General features: G+C 46.0%; 1 protein-coding gene across 21 annotated transcripts in view; it reads left to right on the top strand.

Annotated features, from left to right (window-relative positions):
• Nucleotides 1-20,143, top strand: part of Ptk2 (protein tyrosine kinase 2) — a 252,149-nt gene that overhangs the window by 210,905 nt on the left and 21,101 nt on the right. For all 21 annotated transcript variants that reach the window (XM_074069293.1, XM_074069292.1, XM_074069295.1 and 18 more), the window contains 2 exons: nt 2,606-2,743; nt 3,551-3,682. In XM_074069293.1, the coding sequence (XP_073925394.1) occupies nt 2,606-2,743; nt 3,551-3,682 (270 nt within the window). The remainder of the gene's footprint in view (nt 1-2,605; nt 2,744-3,550; nt 3,683-20,143) is intronic.

Raw genomic sequence — 20,143 nt, 5'->3', positions numbered from 1 at the left:
GCCAGTGACCCCACACTGCAGAGGTAATACCCAATTGCAGTTTCTCTAGAAGGCAAAAGGACTGGAACAGAAGCCAGCTGAGATGTGTAGATGAATGTGGAAGGGATGCTGGATGACTGGCAACCATCCTCTCCAATTAGAGCGAGCTGACCTTGAAGAAAGAACCTGAAGCAGAGATTATAACTTTGCTATTTAGGCTAAGGTATTAGAATGTTTCTTTTGAAGTATAATTCACTTGCAGTGAAATGCACTGGTCTTAGTTTTGACAAATGCAAGCACCATTGTCCCCATCCCACATCAGCCCAGGAAACTCTTGCGCCCTTCCCAGCTAGTCACCCCAGTCCCAGAGGGAACACCCCTTCTGATTCTTTTACCTACGGCGGGGGAGGGGGGTGGATGTTAACTTTTGCCTATTGCCAAGTCTAATACAATGGAATATGGTGGTGTGCCTTGGGGTTCGCTTTTTTGATTCATTATAAGGCACATGAAAGTCGAGTGCTCTTGAGGGCTCAGTCCTTTCCTTCCTGTTCTAAGGGTTACTGAGAACAAAGTTAATTTAAGACCTTTTAGGTATGAACAGAAATTCTTAGTTGTTGGTACCAGGGTAACAGGAGAGGAAGGTAGGCAGTATATCTTTCTAGAAAAGAAAAGATTGCAAGTTTGTGGTCATTTAGGACAGTGGAAATGGTTCTGTATCTACCAACTCCGGATTCCTGTATACTGTTTCTGAAGTGGAGCTCAGGAACTTTACATTGCTAACACACAGTCCCTGTGGTTCTCAGTGAATGACTTGGATCCTGTTTTTTTGGAGACACTGCTCTGGGATGACCACCTGCGTCAGGAAGAAGGGTAGATCCCTTGAGCTCACGTAGACTGTTTATTCATCCACTGTCCAGGCACTGGGCACGAGACCACTCCTCATGGACAGCACATGGGCCTTGTCCCAGACAATCAGTGGTCAATGTAATGACAGATGTGTGGCTGACACAAGAAACCCTAGGCTCTCGTAGGTAACGAGCCACCCAGGAGAGAGCCTCAGGGTTGGTGACTGGATGCACATGAAGTCAGCTGGCCCACCTCCTGAGACAGCTGTCAGCTGTTCTATGTGGCTTAGCAGGCTCACAGGAGGCCTGGCCAAGGCAGGGGTGCAACCCAGCCCTCTTACAACTTGGGGCTTGAGCACTTACATGTTAGTAGCTGGCTAACCCCACAACATTGGAATCCCCCGACAGTGAAGACGGCTTTCTACTTTGTTGAGTACTTAAATCAGTGTGGAAATAGAGAATAGTTAAAGTTTTTTCATTGACAAAATATATGATTCATCTCTCCAAGCCCCAATTTCCTAGCTTGTACATGAGACCAGCTATAGGAAATTTCCTGATGTTAACTCCAAGGTCCTTTTTAGCCTAAGCTGCCCACTGATCCTACCACATGCTTGCATTTTAGAAAGCTGCGATAGATTCTTCAACACCTCTTCACCAAAAGTTCTCTGACAGTATTGTGTCACTTTTCACAAATACAGTATTGGTTCAGCATTTTGTATTTAGTAGCATTTTATTAATATTTTCCATTCAAATAAACTCAGAGAGGTCTCCACATATATTCAAAATGTATTAATTAGATACTTCCCATATGGAATTTTATTATAAATCAATGACCAGAGACCCAATACACATGCAAAACCTTTGCTGAAGGTGTTTGATGTTGATGTTTGAAAATGTGGGTTGGCTGTGCTTTATCTCATTTAAAGAAGACCTGGAAATCCCAATGAATTCATGGGGTGGTGTGGAAACAAGCCCTGATTCTGCTCACTCAGCCTCTCAATTGAGGCTAAATGTTCCTCTGTGCATTAGTTACCGCTGTCATAAGCAGAAGGCATGCCTGTCCCACCATCAGCCCCTCACTCACTGGAGGACAACACTTGGGGTTTCTTGAGCAGAGATTGTTGTTTGCTTAAGACAGGGTCTCGCTATATAGGCCAGACTGGCCTCATACCTACCTCAGCTCTTGAGTGCGTGAGCTACCATGTCCAGTAGGGGTTTTGTGGGGTTTGTGGCTCTTGCTGGGAATGGTTGTAAGATGGGCAGGAAAGGAGTTCTGGAGCTGAGCATGGCACAGCTGTTTTTGTAGCTTCCTGTGGCTTTTGCATCCAGAGGTAGTCTGCTCCGAGTATCTCTGTAAATGTAAAATTCCTCAGTAAATGATTTCCTATCTTCTACTGTATACTTGCATTAGTTGTATAATGAAGTTATGTAATGATTGTCCTGAGGATTTTGTTGAGAATCTATTTCCTTTTCCTACCACCATTCCTTAGCTCCTACTTTCCTTAACCCAAGTTCAGAGCCATCAGTGTTGGATCTCTCTGACCATTCTGCTTAAACCCTGCACTTAAGACTCCTTGTCATGGTGTTGGACCCACTCAGATTTAGAGTCCTGTCTGCCAAGTCAGAAAACAAACTCGGATATTAAGGGAATTAGAACTTGACATGGGGCAAGGGTACTGTTCTGCCTACCACAATGTTCTCTGTAATTTGAATTACTTTGTGTCACTTGCAAAGCAGAACCTTGTGGCAGAACCTTACCTTGCCTCGTAACTCACTTGCAGGTCTCTGGCTACCCTGGTTCACATGGAATCACATCCATGGCTGGCAGCATCTACCCGAGCCAGGCATCTCTTCTGGACCAGACAGAATCATGGAATCATAGATCTCAGGAGATATCATTGTGGCAGCCTAGTGTGGAGGTAAATTGGGTGTTCTTGGGTTCCACTTGCTAACGTACGAAGTGTGGCTTAAGGCACCCTTTATTTGTAAATCTAGATTGCTTGATTTTGGTGACTTAATTCTAACATCAAGACACCTTTCTACTCAAATGTTTTCTGGCCTTGTGATTTTTTTTTTTTCTTTTTAAACGAAGAAAAATTCCCAAGGAGAAATGCTACAGTCATAATCTATTAATTTGAAAGACAGAGCCCTAGTCAGCATGCACATGAGATCAGAGTGTAAACGGCCATCGGTTCTGACCACCTTGACTTTTACGAAGTCTTCCAGTAAAACAGAGACCCAGTTTTATAGTATTAAAAATTACTTGAATGAAAGAGCATCTGAAGTAGTCTGTTACTCATGATCTTTTCCTTGGAGTACATGTTTAATGACTTTAACACTCTGTAATTATATTATGTATGTGGTATATTTAAATCTGCTAGTACTTTACTTACAGACTATTTCTATATTCCTACTATAAGTAATGTATTACTTGAACATCTTGGTTTTTTGTTTGTGTGCGGTGCTGGGGATTGAACCCTCTAGCTCTTGAGCTGCAGCCCCAGTCCTTTTGGGAGTTTCGGGTTTTGTTGTTTTTAATTGTTTCTTTTTTGGGGCGAGGTGGTGGCAGTGGGGTTTGAACTCAGGGCCCCATACTTGCTAAGCAGGAGCTCTTACCAGTTGAGCCACTCCTCCAGCCTTGCTGTTTGGCTTACCTGTTTTGAGTGGCACACAGTACAAGCAGAAGCTCATGAGACTGGACATGCTGTTGCCAATCCTCCTTCCAGGACTCAGCGGCCTTGGACCTGCGAGGGATTGGGCAGGTGTTGCCTGCCCACCTGATGGAAGAGCGGCTGATCCGACAGCAGCAGGAAATGGAAGAAGATCAGCGCTGGCTGGAGAAAGAAGAGAGATTTCTGGTAACCATGCTCCAGAGCAGTTTCTTCCATTTTTTTCAACACTATTAGAATCTACCATATTACGTGTGATTGCAAAATTTCCTATTTCCAAAGCAGGAGAGTTGGTTTTATATCTGGTCCCTAAAACTTACTTTTCTTAATTATTTTTTAGGGGTCATTTTCCAAGATTTTGTAGTGCATTAAGGCTCGGAGTGTTTTTGCGTATTTTTTCATTACCACATTGTGTACACAGAAAGGACTCCCTACTTAATTGTGAGCTTTTACTTAAAAGATTGCATCTTGGTCCCGTAGGACGTGTTATAAAACTGCCTTTCTGGTGTCACTATGCAGTGTGGGGTCCCCCAGGTACAAACACCCCCTCCCGCATCCGGATTCAGGGATGGGAAATATCTTCCTTCAGGCAACCGTTCAACAGCTCTCTTCAGACAGAAGTCCTTAGGGCACAGAGAGGAAGTGGCAGGACGGAGAAATCTTGTGTGTTCCTGCACCTAAAGGTCATTTTGAATTTATTTGTGTCATCAGCATCAGAACTGGAGCCTGTGAGAACTTGCAGCCTATTCCCCTCCAGACCTGGAAAGACCTGTGGCTGAAGGGAGTCAGGATTCACGCTGCTTTCACAGAATCTTAGTACATGGGGAGTCTACATGTGGTTCCCTGAGCTTTGGTTCAGTAGCCATTCACTGACACCAGTTCTGTGTCGCGTCACTCTTTGCTGAGAAACAACACCCCACAGAGGGCATGAACCAATCCCTGCTCCTAACCTTCTTCAGAGCCTTTTCAACAACAGTAGTAGTGTAAGTGGTTTCAAACTGCATTCTGCAGGATTCACTAAGGTGTGACTCTGACTTCATTCTTTGTATGCAGTTTTCACTTCTTACATTGTAGTTTAAATTAACCAAAGCAGTGTTTGTGCTTAAGGTGGAGGCCATGGAGTGCACATGTGGGGATGTGGAAGCAGTGGCACTGGGCAGCACTCTCTCAGTGTCCTTCTAATTTAAGCCTCCGCCTTCATTACTCCAGCCCCACAGAGCAGTGCACCCTCACTTAGCATCACCCTTTCACAGCGAAGGACAGCACAGTAAACAAGAGCAGCAACATTGCCGACAACCACGATATTTCCTACATGTTTTTCTCTATGAAGTCATTCCATCTTCACTACCACCCTGTGAGGAAGAGACAGGCTCGAAATCCTTTGTCCTGACCTGTAAGGACCTATGTGATACTTGCTATATATTATGTAATACTCCGATAGCATCCTAGAGTTAAAATGTTAATACTTCTACAGAAAAATATGAATGTTCACATTAATGAGGAAATAAAGACAATAATGCCTCACATCAGGTCAGGTTTTAGGGAGAAAGGCGGTTAACTTTTGGTTTTTGTGTGTGTGTGTTACTGAGGTTTGAACTGAGGGCCTTGTGCTTGCTAGGCAGGTGCTCTACCACTTGAGCCACTCCCCCAACCCTTTTGTGTGGGCATTTTTCAGATGGAGTCTTGCTTTATGCCCACACTATCCTGGACCACAGCCTCCGTTTTATACTTCCTTGTACCCATACAGGGCCTGTGAAGCAACCCCGCCACCCCGGGATGACAGCTTCTGGGTATTAGCAGGTCCAGCAGCACTAACCCTGTTGGTGTCATCCTCACATGGATTTCCTGAGGTTTTAGAAATATTTGGACATTGTTACTGATTCATCCTGGGAACAAGTTCCATCATATACTTTCAAAATTCTAAACTAATTGAAGAAAGGTAAATCTTGAAATTGTGAGGCAAGTTGCAAAAAAAACAGTTATTTACTACTATTCTGGATGAATCAATTTGGAGATTTTGACTCTGTTCTTAGTTAGAATACACCAGTTGTTCCCTTACTGTACATCTTAAGCTTTTTTTACATCCAGACAGCCTCTTTGCCCAGGCAGCATTTAAGAGTAGATGATATGAATTCTCCAAACTGGAACTGATACATTTCAGTCTGGTGTGGAGCATAGGTCTACACTTGAATAAAGAGGTGTGCTAATCATGGAGTGCCACTGCCATGTGGCCCTGACTGAGGGACATGCGGTGAGACAGAAGAGGAGTCTGGAGTGCGGTGGTGTCCGGGAGGCAGCAGAGTCCAGACAAGGTATGAACCAAGGCTCAGGGAAGAATGGATTTGCAGATCAGAAAGGCTCAAAAAGTCCATTCCTGGCAAGAGGGAAAGGCATGAGAGATGACATAGGTCATGAGATTGGCCAGGACGGACCTCATTTCTGGGGAGCTGGAGACTGAGTCCTGACTATGTTCTCTCCCAGTTTCTGGGGGACTCAGGTATTCCTGTCAATACACCTATGTTCTGCTCAGATTATTTACATGTGCTGGATCACACAAGTTGCACAAGTGCTTAAGTCCATGTTGTGGGCAGGGTGCATCCAGCCTCCACATAGCTTCTGGTGTGTGTGCACACCCATGTGTAAAACTGGATGACACATCCAAGGGCACTCTGCCCAGGGCTGCAGGAGTCCACCAGCACCCGACTGCCTTGCTGCCTTGATGTGCCTCCCTCCCTCCCTCAGGAGAAGGGGTCCCCAGAGCAACTCGACCTCTTTAATTTTCCCTGTACACCTTTGGTAATTCTCTTTAAGTACCTGACTTAACTCCCTTGTTACATTAGTACCCATTTGTGTAAAAGTTTCACGTGGGACAGTACCTCACCATCAGTGAGCTCTCCAGCTGTATATTCTGTATGTGCAAATGCAGTTGTTTTTAGGAATTTGTCTCATATTTTCTAATAACTTGTCATATGAAGGGTTTTTTGTATTGATTGGTTTCCTTGGATTTTGTGAAGGTGCAGCTGAGTTGCTTTTTCTTAATTTCTCCACCTTCATTTTCAGTTCTTATAAAACACATCTCTCTTGCCTGCTTCTGTGTTTCTTTCCTTGCCTTCTTTTCTTGCTTTTGTTTTATAGATGATGTTTGTTGCAAGTTATGAGGTAGCACCTTGTCTCTCCACATTTTAAACATACTGTGCATTTTGAGGAGGAAGCTCTGGGAGGATCCTCCTTCTAGAACTCTCAGGCTCTGTGGAGTGCTTCTTTTTCTTGGCCTCGAGCCAGATAATTCCCTACCTGGCTATGACTGGTGATTTTTTAAACTGTGGTTTGTTTTGTTTGTGTTATTTCATTCAGAATTTAGTATTGATGTGCGTTAGTGAGAATGGTTTATTCATTGTCATTGATGGTTTCAAGATCAAAGCCATGTTTGTTTTGTAAAATGATCTGAGTGTTCCCTGCCTGTCTTTTAAGGTGGGAATTTACCTTCTAGTCATCCTCATTTGGATGTTTTATTACACATCAAAGGCACCGAGTACAGAACTGAATTCATAATGCTCCCTACCAAACTTGACTCCCCATCATTTTCCTGGTACCCCACCCGCTGTGAGAAACTGAAGTATTGTCCCCCTGACACTTCCACTGTCCAAACACTCAGCCCAGCTGTCCCCGTGTTTCCCTGGGCACATCAGCCTCCTCACCCAGCCTCCTCCATTCCCAATGAGCACTGCTCATCAGACAAGAGTGAATAAGACTGGTGCAGCTCTCCCACCCCACTCACATGGCTTACCTACAATGGAGAAAGAATCAAAAACCAAGTCCCCTTCAAGGGTACTGTGAGGAAGCAGTGGATAGAGAGGGAGAGTAGTAGTCTGAAGAGAAGCTGAGGAAAGGAGTACATTCCACCCCAAGAGAGGCAGCCCTCAACCTGGTTCACTGGGCCAGAGACTTGGGTTTCATTCTCAACATGGTAGGAAACCATCAAAGCCTTTAAATAAGACAGCATGGACGTCTGCTGTTTTGAAAACCTACAGGAATATGTGGTTCTGTGTGGAGTATTCTGAGAGGCAGGAGCAGGATTGGAAGGTCATGTGGTAGGTGGGCAGAAGGGAAGGAGCAGTCAAGACTGGGGGCTTCTCCCATGAGCTCGGGTGGATGGTTATAACTGGCCTGAGGGAAACAATGAGGAGAGGAAAGTTGGATTGGAGACAAGAAAATGTAAGGATTCTGCTGGGGTATTTATTGGTAGTAAAGGAGGTAGAAAGAGTTTTGTAGAGATAAGGGAAAGGCATTACAAAAAGCAATGGTGGCTCCATCTGGCCAAGCGAGAAGCAGAGAGAGAAAGAATTCTCTCTTACAAAGTATTTTTAAAAGGTCACTCTATGGCTGGTGGAGTGGCTCAAGTGATAGCATGCCTGCCTAGCAAGCATGAGGCCCTGAGTTCAAACCACAATACCACAAAATAAATAAACAAATAGATAAAAGGTTGATATATACCCTTGTCAGAGAGGTAAAACCGGAGCAGTTTATGATCACCAATAATCTGTCAGTGGGAAGGGGTTTTGATGGTTCCTGGACTAGGGTGGGGATTCAAGCTGTCCTCAGGGCTAAGGTGTGGATATTCTGCACATATTTGCAATTGAAAAGAAGGGAGGGAGTGAGGAGAGGGGAGAGAGAGATGTTCAATTTGAAATGCAATATCAAGTCATATATTTTAATAGTCCCAATTTTGTTGAGGCCTGCCTCAACTTCCCCTCTAAGAGAGGGAAGATCTGCTTGAGGGTTGACCAGGGGCTGCAGATCATCCTTACAGGGATATTGTTCCTCCTACCACTATTTCTTCGGACTCATTTAGTCATCTGATGGCATCCATTGTAGAGATCTTTGTCCAGTTGGATCAAGATTATTCTTGGGAATCTTATCTATTTACAGAGATCTTGTACATCTGCAGAGATTGATAGCCTTGTTGCATTACGATTTGGATCCTAAAGGTTTTTTATTCTGGAAGAGATAAATCTGGTTGACAAGTTTATCACACATGACTAGAATATGAGCACTGATAGAAAAGCATCAGTAGGGGATTTTCCAGGTGCAGTAGCCAGGATGTACAATTTTTTAAGTCTTAAACCATTTAAACAAGATCATTTTTCTAGGAAAAAGATACAGCCCATCTTTTTTAGCTGTCAGAGGATCTTTTTTTTTTTTATTTTGAGAAGAGAATGCCATCAGAGAAAGTGGTTACTCCTTCTGTAAGTGTCTATACCTATAGTTATTGCTAATCCAATTAGGAGGGAGATGAGTTGGGTGCTCTTTGTCAGTGGGGCAGTTAATGGCTGATTGTTTGGAGTAATATCCACATTAGGGGCCAGGTTTACCAGGGGGCAGCAGCCAGTGCTTTGAGTGGCGGCCTGCAGCAGTCTGGGTGAGAGTACCTTTGACTCCTGGTGTGCCATCTCTCTAACAGGTTGTTCCCGAGCTATGTCCTGGACTCCCCCACCATCAGAGCTTCCAGAATATCCCAAGTAAGCGCAGCAGATCCATTCTCTCCTCTTTCCATGACAAATATAGCCGGCATTGTTCCCCTTACTCTGGGACTTCCAGTATCGCCTACCAGCAATCTCACAAACCTGAGGTGTATACAAGCTGATGTAACATCTGAGCTGTTGATGGGTGTATGATACAAAGTATGGCTGTGTGGAGGTCCCAACATTCAGTACATGGGGGGAACCTCACAAGGGCCAGTCCAAATAGTAAGAGTCCAAGTGTGTAGAGGAAAATGGGCACATCCCATTTTTGAGCTTCCACTGTACGTAGTCAGCTTCTGGAGTGTCTAGAGCAAGATTGTTGTCTCATTGTTCATGGTCCCCTGTTGTTTCCTGGGAAGTGGAGTCCTGCCAAGGGAGGGTGCCGATGTTCTGGAGGGTGGTCTTACACAGAAAAGCCAGATCGGGGATGCACTCCCACTCGAGAAGCTGGCTTGACTCGGCTGCAGTGGATCCAAGGATCTCTCTCTGCTACCTTGACTGTGATAGGGGTAGACAAAATAACAACAAAGGGCCTCTCCAATGAGGTTTAATGGTTGTGGACATTCCATTCCTTTACCCAGACATCATCCCCTGGCCTGTAAGGGTGCAAGGGAGTTGTCAGGCTGGCAAGAAGCCTCTCCTGGACCTAGTCATTGATCCTTGGGAGAGTAACTGATCATTGATCCAAGGGCCCACATCTGCTGCCTCAAGGTAAGGTGACCTATTTCCTTAAGGCCCCCTCTTATGCCCTTGATTAAGGGGGTTGGGTGTCCATAAAGGACTTCAAAGGGTGAGAGCCCTGTCCATTTCGTGGGACTAGACCTACTACTCATTAATAGTGTGGGGCAGTAATTGATCCCACTGCAGATGGGTTTCCTGACACAGTTTTCCTAACTATAACTTCAGGGTTCTATTCATGTGTTCCACTTCTCCTGAACTCCTGGGAGTGGTAGGCCGTGTGCAGCTTTCAGGTGAATCCTAAGCACTTAGCCATTAACTGTACTACCTCGGCTACAAAATCTGGCCCATTTTGCAACCCAATAGACACAGGTATGCCAAACCGAGGGATGATTTCCTTTAACAGACATCTGGCCACCTCCCGGGCCTCTTCAGTCAGTGTGGGCAAGGCTTCTACCCATCCTGAGAAGGTACAGACACCAACAGATATTTGCATCCTTGAGCTTGTGGCTTTTCAGTGAAGTTCACAATCAAGTTTTCAAGAGGAGTTCCACCAGCAAGAGGTGCTCTTAGCTCTTGTCTGGGGTTGTTTTTGGCCCATAAGGCACATCTCTCACATACTGCCTTACTTATGCTGGAGAGCTTGGGGACATAAAGATGATGGGCCAGGGTGGTCTCAAGGGCTGTTTGCCCTGAATGAGTTCCTCCATGGAACTGCTTGAGAAATGTCGGAGCCAGTGACTCAGGTATTGCAAACTTCCCCGTCGGTTTGGTAGAAAATTTCCCTCCTCGGTCTTAAACCAAGCCTGTTCTTGTGGAGTGTACCATGGGTCCCATTCAGCTAAGGGGCATGGGAACAAGGCAGCCGTCAGAACAGTTGGGGCTGGTCCCCTCATGAGGGCCACTTGTTTGTCCTCTTTGTCAGCTTTCTGGTTTCCCCCAGCAATTGTTTCATTTCCCTTCTGGTGTCCTCAGCAGTTTATGACTGCCACTGATTTAGGGGCCCACATAGCATCTCTGCCAGTGCCCTTCCTGACAACAGTAGGCACATTGATTGTGTCCTAGTTCCTCCCCAGTGCGGTGGTGTCCTGGGAGCATTTGTTGCCATCCTCAGGGATTGCCTCTGCCTCTACCTAGATTAGCTCACTGGGGCCCATCTGACTGTCCAGCAAGGGCTGCTGCAAGGAGGTCCACTTTTTTTCTTTCTGTTATCCTGTTTCCTAGCCTCCTGATCTTGATTGACAAAAATCTTTGGGGCCAACTCCAAATGCTGGCTAGTGTTCATTCCAGTGAACCCCTCCAGTTTCTGCAATTTTCATCTGGGCCTGGCCAACAAAAGTGGCGTTGATCATCCACTGGTTTTTAGTGGCTTCTGGGTCATAGGGGGTGTACAAGCAGAAGGCCTCACACAAGCACTCATAGAACTGGCTGGGACTCTCATCGGCCCTTGGAGGAGCTCTGATGTTTTGCTCACATTCATGGCCTTTCTCCCTCCTTCCGTCGTGCTTCCCAGTAATGCCCCCTGATATTGTCCAAGTCTCTGGTAATCTCGGCTCTTATTGGGGCCCCATGGGGGTCTTCCTCGGGGAACTGGGCCTGAGCATATGCTTGGCCTTTAGGGTGCCCTCAGGAGCATGATCTTCTAACCACTTTAGAGCTGCCAGTGTTACATGGCGTCGCTCTTCGGTATTAAACAGAGTCAGAAGAAGCTGTCAGCAGTCTGTCCAGGTGGGTTTGTGAGTCTGGATGATAGACTGCATCAAATCAATCAGGGCCTGGGGCTTTTCCATAAAGGAGGGGATGTGATGTTTCCAGTTGAGGAGGTCTGTGGTGATAAAGGGCTGATAGACAAATACCTGTCATCCTTGTATTTGACCATCCTGGTCATAATACATGGGGCTCTGGGCTTCCCTCAGGGGATCTGCAAGGGCAGCGGGAGTCTGAGGAGAGGAGGGGTCCTCACAGAGACTGGTTAGATGTTCCCGATTGAGTGGGGGGTATGGGGTGAGCACTGGCAGACTTGAAATGGATATGAAGTCCGTAGCACTTGGGGTTTAGAGGAGTCGAGGTTCCCAAGGCTTCCAAGTCAGATTTTACAGGTGTGACTGTCCCTCAGCTTCATTATCCTGGGTCAGAGGCAGGGGTGCAGAACTGGGCACTGGTGGCAGAGGTGGATAGAGTGGCACATGGGACATGGTACCTTCTCAGGTTCCTCAGCTAGTACAGGCTCCTTTGCTTTTTCTCTACACTTGGAAGTTGTGACCATTCCAGCTACCATAATTCTACAGGCCTCTTCCAGGTAAGGCCTTAGCCATGTGAGCCAGCTGAGGACAGCATCCTGCCAGCAGTCAGTATAGGGAAATTATTCTGAGTGCCCAGGCTTTCCTACAATTACCCTATAAACTTCATTAACCACAGTTTTATGTAGTGACCCTTCTGGGGGCCACCCTACACCAAGAGCAGACCAGTCTACTTCACAAAGGGCCTTAAGCTTGTTAGGCATTAACACCATAGTCTCCATTAAATCCCTTTTTAAAGTTTTTAACCATACACTCTGAAGGGAATGATTTACTCTGATTTCCACCCATCTCCTCCCATTACCAGACAGCAAGACAGACACAGGGGTAGGGGTTTTGGAAGAGAGATAAAAGGGGACCTCTTCTCTGACACACAAGGGAGAACCCCTTATGGGTGACTTGGGTGCAGTCGCCTGGCCAAGAATTGCACCTACACAGGGTCCCCACTTGCTTTGTCCTTCTCCAGCCGCTCCCCTTGTGAGGATTTAGGTGTCTCGTGGCCATAGTGAGTCCATATAGACCCCGGACCAGAGGCCCTTTTAGGGTTCACCCTTGACCATGTGAGTTCACCGTGGACCTGTGGATTGGGACTCCACACTTGCTTCTCAGCTAGGCTGCGTCTCAGGCTCACGCTTTCACACACACTTACACAGCACAGTATTTCCACTCTGCTCCCTGAACCTGAGAGGCATGATTTCACCCCAAAAGGTAGCTACTAGAGTGTTTCACTGGGAGTTGATCAGACCAGACTCTCCTTCTGCCTCCTTAGGCAGGCCTGCATTCAAACCCAGGCTCTTACAGGCAGTGCTCCCCTCACTGGTTCCCGCACCTTACCGGGTTCCATTGTTCATCCAGGGCCCTCACCCAGACTCACCAGGAGGACAAGTCCCTCCTCTGGGTCAAGCTGTCCATTGGCACCTGGTGGGAGCTTCTCTGGGTGGTCCAGGGGATGTACCCCAGGGACAAGGGAGGTGAGAAAATCAGTCTCTGCAATCCCAGCGTTGAGTCCCCAAGAAATGTTACAGGAAACTTGAACAGAGATACGAGACTCTGAGGCAAGGAAGCAATGCTTTATTGTGCCAGCACAGACTCAGTGGACTTGTGTCCAAAGGCTGAGCCCGAAGAACAAGGGGTCTCTACTTATATAACCTTGCAGGCAGGTTACAGAGGCAATAAAATAAAAAACAGGGTTTAACCCATGTATTTTTATATGCAATTCTATAGGCTACTTCACCGTAGTGCTAAGTGCCCTTCTACCCCTAGCGCTATGTGACCCTCCTCATGTTTGGATTCTTCAGATTTTATCTCTCTGCTGTGCCATCCCTTCCCCCCTGCCACTTTATCAGAACACAGGGCTGTCTGTTTCTCTTCAGTCCTCCTCCCTGCTACACTAGAAGCCTGGAAGGCTTTAATACCAGATAGTACATGCATAAGAACCCCTTCTTTAAACCTCGCAGCTTTGGTTACTTTTACAGGTCTGGCATAATTGACTCCATCTAGATTCAGAGTCTTCCCCTCTTTTGTGTAGTCCTTTTAAACTGTTTCTCTGAACAGTTGCTTCTGAAGATTTTGCCGATTGGGCATTTTGGTCCTCTGACACTGGGATTCGCTTTCTCCCAGAAAGTCTGATCTGGTTCCACATTGGAGGGGAGGTCTACTGGGGCATTTTAAATTGAAATGTTCTTGAAGTTTTATCCCCTCCAAGCTGTGTTGCACACCATCTTCACAGCAATATGTGTAAAAATGCAGTCTGGTCCTGCCTTTCTCTGAATTAAAGTACACCAGTGACTGCCATATAACTCCCAGCCTTGCTCAATCTTGTGAACCAATTCCCTCATTCTTCTCTCTCCTGGAAGCCATCGTGGCCCCATAGCCTCCTCCCTAGTGCTCCAGGCCAGCCCACCTTGCCTGCCCTCCATGTAGAGCATACCTGCCTGCCTAACCTGCCTATTGCCTCCTGGGCTTTCTGGTCTCACCCTGAACCCCATCTCCTGAAAGCCTATCCTTACACCGACACCACCAGAGTCTCAGGAAGGCTCTCCAGGTGTGTTTCCACAGCACTGTAAGGCACTTACACATTTTTGGGGGAGAACAGTTAATTCTGCTGTGGAAAACTAGAAGGCAAATAGAAAGTATGAGGTAGAGGTGTTTGTGAGACATGGAGTTTATGACGTGGATTAAATATAGGAAGATGAGCAAGCAAGAGTGTTACTTGGAGACCAGGATTCCCTGTGGACATTTGTGTTTTCTTGTCCTGTTCTCTGTAGGACAATCAGCAACATCCCTGGCCTCTACCTGTTAGGTGTGGAAGTGCCCTTCCCAAGTTGTGACAACTTAAAGTGTCCCACACTGTTCTCTGGGGGCAGAATAGTGAGCAGTGAGAGTGGCTGTTGTAAATGGGTATCACTGGGGAGCCGAGGCAGCAGAGAGAAGCCTGTATAACCCAAGCCTTGGCAGTTATGGCCCCTCCACTGTTTACCACCTGTTTTTGTTTGGTTCTTTTGGTTTGTTTATTGGGGAGAACAGACATTTGGCTTGTCTGTTTTTATGCTGGAGATAAAACCCAGCGTTTTCCTTTGGTCTTCAGGCTTTCTGTGGAGTGACTCGGAGACGGTCTGCCTGTGCCAAACATGGAGGCCATGGTCACATCAAGGCAGTTGCTCGCCGTAGTGCCTTTCTTTCTTAGCGCTTGTAGTGTGGCATTAGAGTTTTCAGATTGCTTTCCCTGCCAGACTGAGGGCTCCTGGGGCTGAGTCCGTGTCTTTCCTGTTCACCATTCAGTTCCCCCAAGCCCAACACAGAGAAGATGTTGGGTGGTGGAGTGGGTGAACGTCACTGGCCACATGCATTTTCTTGTACCCACTGCAGCTATCCCTCCTACTCGTACCCCATGAGTCTTTCTATAGAATGCCTGTTGTTCTTGACAGCTGTCTCTCGTCACTTTTCCGCACGCTGGATTCCTCAGGCTACATACAACTGGCATTTGGGGCTGAGTAGCTCTTTGTCGTGGGAACTGTTCTGTGAATAGCAAAAGATGCCAGCAACACCCTGATCTCTGCCCGCCGGCTGCCAGGAGCACCTTGCTAGGTGTGGAGCTGGATGCTCTCCCCCTCCTTCTCTCTCTTCCTAGAGTGAAGGCTGCTTGAGGGCAGTTGCTGGGACTTAACTATCTGTCCTACTTTATTTTCATCCTTGTATTTAATCGCTGGCAGCTTCTCATTTACTGTTCAGCATTTCTCCACTAGGCTGTCAGCATCATAAAGATGGGCACTTAGCCCAGTGTCCTCCCCTCGGCCCCTATGGTGGTGCTTGGCAGTGGTAAGGTTCAGTCAGTATTTGTTGAGTAAATGCATGTGTTCCTATACAGTGTCTCACATATCAGGCATCTAAACATTTAATGTAACATAAAAGCAAATGTTGCAAGAATCCTATGAACATAGACATCATAGTTAGTTTACAGATGAATAACTTAATTATGAGATGCATAAGAATCACCATGTAATTTGTAAAACTCAGCTTGCAGGCCCTGAGGTTGAGCTGCAGAGAGCACCTTTTTGACCCCAAGGCATGTGGTCCCAAGGTCATACTCCAGTCTTAGGCCCGGGAATAGTCTTGGGCCTTACTGCCCAGTTAAGTCAGGGCAAAACTGAAGATGCAGAGTTCCTTTAGGAAGTCTGGCAGTCATTCAGGTAAATGATGGCAGAACCTGAGCCGGAAGAGAGAAGAAGGAAAAAGGATGGACGTAAGTGCTGTAGATGGAAAGGGACAAGATTGAAGCAGGTGAGGAGGAAGAAGTACTGCAGGATAGGATCCCAGCTTTGGCATCGCTGGCCACCAGGTAAAGTGAGTAATTGTCCCTTCCCGGAAGCATGTAGACTTGAGGTTTGGATACACAGAGTAGGAACATGTGGAGTGGGCTGCTGGCCTTGTGTTTGCCCAGCTGACAGCTTGCAAGTAACCATGATAAACTTGTCTGAAAGCTATTCTTCATTTGGGACAAGGTTTTATGCAGAGAAAAGCTGCCTTGGATGACTCGTGAGTTTCCAGAAAGCATGCTTTGCTTGCCTTTTCTTTCCTCACTTTTGTAGGTCTCTGAGTCACTAGGGTTTCTACCCCACAGGTTGTGTCCCTTTTACCCAGGCCTCCTTCCACATCTGAAGCAGGACAAGGATACAGTCCTTCTCGGTAGGACAGCAGTGTACATTAAAGAATGCTTTCCCAGCTGGGCGCTGGCAGCTCACACCCATGATCCTAGCTGCTTAGGAAGCTGAGATCTGGAGGATCTCAGTTCAAGGCCAGTCCAGGCAAATAGTTCATAAGACCCATCTCCAGAATAACCAGAGCAAAATGGACTGGAGGTGAGGCTTAGTTGGTAGAATACCTGCTTTGCAAGGCACAAAGCCCTGAGTTCAAATCCCAGTCCCACAAAAAAAAAATAGATGGCTATGGGTGGCTGCTATGCCATTCGGCCCTTGAACCAGGACACGTCTGTCATGTGTCTGTGAAATGCTTACTCCCATGGGCTCATCTCTGAGTCATGGACATTCCCATGCATCTGGTGCCACCTTAATAGTCTGGGCTCAGGGAACAGGGGGGCCATTCCATCTAGATTCCCCTCCAAGGGCCCTCAACTGAGGTTCAAGTTCTGGTACCTGCCCCTTTCTCCCTGAGCTTGAGCACATTGCCTCTCTCGAGTACAGACGGTACTTTGGAGGGCAGTAAGGATCAAGTGTGGTGACATGGAAGAGAGTAGCGATACCCTAGTTTGTCTGCAGAAGGCTTTAGCTTTGCCACCCATTCATTGCATTGAAGGGACTCTTCAGGAGCCATGGGCATACATTTGTGTTTGGCAGAGTCCATATGGTCCCAAAATACCTTTGATCACTCCTTGCCAAAGATTAACATGAGGGCGGGATGCATGGCTCACAGAGTAAGTGCCTGCCTAGCAAGTGTGAAGCCCTGAGTTCAAACCTCAGTACCACCCAAAAAAAAAAAAAATGCCTAGCATGATACACCGGTTAAGTTCATCTTGGCAAGGACAACGCAGAGAACTCCTGGAGTAGTTTTGCTGTTAGAGCATCAAGACTGGGCTGTCTGAATGTGGGTGTTTCTCTGAAGAGGCTGCGTCTATAAGAAGTATGGCTCTTAAACTGAGGGCTTTTCCAGTCAGTGCAGGGCTTCTCAAGTCTCCACACTATTGTAGATTGATACTATAAAGAATGATCAACCAAAGATTGATTATCTTTGCAAAATGCAGACCAAGCTTCTTTCTTTTTTTCCTTGCTACTGGGGTTTGAACTCAGTACCTCACACTTGCCAAGCAGGCACTCTTCACTTGAGCCACTCTGCCATCCCTTTTTTGTGTTGGTTATTTTTTAGGTAGCATCTCAAGAACTGTTTGCCTAGACTGGCTTTGAACCACAATCCTCCTGATTGTTGCCTCCTGAGTAGCTGGGATTATACGCGTGAGCCACTGGCACCCAGAAAGTCAAGCTGCTTTATTGTGAATTCTAGCAATCTAAAAATTGCTGCTCACACTGCTGTGGAAACATCTAAAGATGTCCACCATCTGTTATTTGGAAAAATAACTTGTTCTGTCAGTAATGGTGCCCAGGTTTTTTCTACTGTATTAGAGGAAATGCCTCTTGGATGTCTTGTTTTCAAACCTCACACCATTTTTTATGGTTGCTGCTATTAGCTGAGTCCCTTCCTGAATCAAGCATCTCTCCTTATGTTCCTCCACTACCATGACACCTGCACAGGTTGATTTTGGTGACAGCAGCCCCAAGGCTTCTGAACAAGATCACATGGCCTCAAGATAGTAAATGCTTTCTACTAAACCATGTTCCTTTTCCTGTCGTGATCTCAACTCCGGGCCTTTCTGGGGCAGCCCCATGGTCTGGGAATCCATTCCCATAAAAACTCTTACAAAAATGTGACTACTCTGCCAGATTATGCCCTGGCAGCCAGGGCATAGCCTCAGTCTTTGGAAAGGGCTTGCTTTCCTATTGGGCACTGGTTAAAAATAGAGTGACTTGGCTGCTTTTATTACTATACTTTTAATGCTAAAAAAGAATTTTAAATTTAAAATGAAACAGTTTTGTCTATGTAGATCGATCCTATTTGTGTACTTCCCAGAAAAAAAAAAAAAAGAAACAGTGGAGCTATTTTTCCCTCACAAAGCAGACCCAGTCAGTCTGATGAAAGAAGATGCCAGGCCACAGCCCTCCTGCCAGTTTCCAGGGTACAAGACAGCAATCTAGTCCAAGGAAATAACATATCAGGTCAAAAGCCTTAAGTTTGGAGGTTTTTTTTTTAAGAGAGATAGCAGCATGTCAGATGAGTCCATAGCTAACCTGTTTATGCCTGGACCTCAGGAACTTGAATCAGTACCTCCCAGGCACAGGCAGCAAGGACCCTCCCCTGCCTGCCTGGGTCCTGGAGGGAATATGTCTTATACTATGTCTGGCCTGAGGGAATTGAGTGCAGAGGCCCACTTGTGAAAATGTTCTCATGTCTGCATTTAGCTGTACTGGCAGGTACTGGAAGTTACCTACACGCCACTGCAGCGAAGCGGGTGGGCATTCACACAGTGGAGCCTGTACAGTTTGAAAGAGCAAACCTGCCACACACAGGCACAGAACAGTTGGTGAGGTTCACTAGCAGGCGGGAGTAGCCTTTAAGGCTAGAACAGGAGTGGATCCCCTGTACAAATTCAGGGAGGGAGACTGGTGCCTGCTCTGTGTTAATCCAGGTGGTGTTCTATGCCTATGTGCACAAACAAAATGTGTTGGGTGTACTCTTTATGTAAGTTACAATTAAATTTTTTTTAAAAAATGCATATTCAGTGGGGAAGATAATCAAGTCACCCCAAACATTCTTGTGTGTGTGATCCATTTGTGTGAGATTTTAAATGTAAATTATCTCATTTGATCATCCTCTCCATCCAGAAGGATCTGTGAGGGGGACAAGGGAAGATTTAACCAGGAGCAAGAACAAGCCGGAGTCTGCTCTGTGAATGGCCATCTTTGCTTAGAGGGTTCTTAACTCCCACACATGGTGTTGTCTTGGCATTCGGACAGGCTCTATGTAAGGAAAGAGCTTAAATATGTATTTGAATCATTTTCATGAAGCACAAGAGGTCTTTAAATAGACCGCTTTCATTTTAAAATTAAAATCTTAGTCTTTAGGAAAACAACACTAGGGAATTATGTACAAAATAAGTAATTTTCTGTGAGTTATATAGAAAGAAAAATAGATAATTCATGTAAATACACTAACACAGTGCCTTATTCTATAAGCAAACAATAAGTATGAGTTGGTTTTTAAGTAAAAAAAAATAAATAAGCTGGACATAGCAGCTCATTGGAGGCAGAGATCAGGAGGATCATGGTTTAAGGCCACCCCACAAAAAAATGTTCATGAAACCCTCATCTCAACCAATAAAGAAGCAGAGTATGGTGGCTTGTACTTGTCACCCAAGCTAAGTGGAAAGCGTAAATAGGATCAGGGTCCAGGCCAGACTGGACACAAATGCAATACCCTATTCAAAAACTATCTAAAGCAAAAAGAACTGGAGGTATGGCTCAAGTGATAGAGTATACTTGCCTGGCAAGCACAAGTCCCTGAGTTCAAACTCAGAACCACCAAAAAAAGTGAGCAAAAAAATTTTTTTTCTTCCTGTTGGTATTGGAGTTTGAACAAAAGGCTTCATTCTTGCTAGGCAGGTGTGCTGCCATTCGGGCCATGCCTCAATAAAGTATCTTTTGGGTAACTGGTTGAAGTCAGCCCCTTTTTTGGGCAGTGGATGTGGGTGATTGGGGTTTGAATTCAGGCCTTCACTCTTGCCAGGCAGACACTCTACCACTTGAGCCATTCCACAGCCTTTTTTGGTGTTGGGTATTTTTTGAGATAGGGTCTCACAAACTGTCTGCCTGGGCAGACTTCAAACCACAATCCTCCTAATCTTTGCCTCCTGAGTAGCTAGGATTACAGGTATGAGCCACTTGCACTGGCTCACTTCCTGTTTTCTTTTTCTTTTTCTTTTTTATAGCTGTGTTGCCCAAGCAGCTAGTTCTGTCTCTTTCAGCTTCAAATTCCTTACCTGTAAAGTATCTTTTCTGCATTATTGGTGAAGCATTCCTTCAAAACGT

The sequence above is a fragment of the Castor canadensis genome, chromosome 3, assembly GCF_047511655.1.
Source record: "Castor canadensis chromosome 3, mCasCan1.hap1v2, whole genome shotgun sequence".
Lineage (NCBI taxonomy): Eukaryota > Metazoa > Chordata > Mammalia > Rodentia > Castoridae > Castor > Castor canadensis.
Note: the sequence above shows the minus strand (reverse complement) of the source record. Positions and strands in the feature narration are given on the sequence as shown.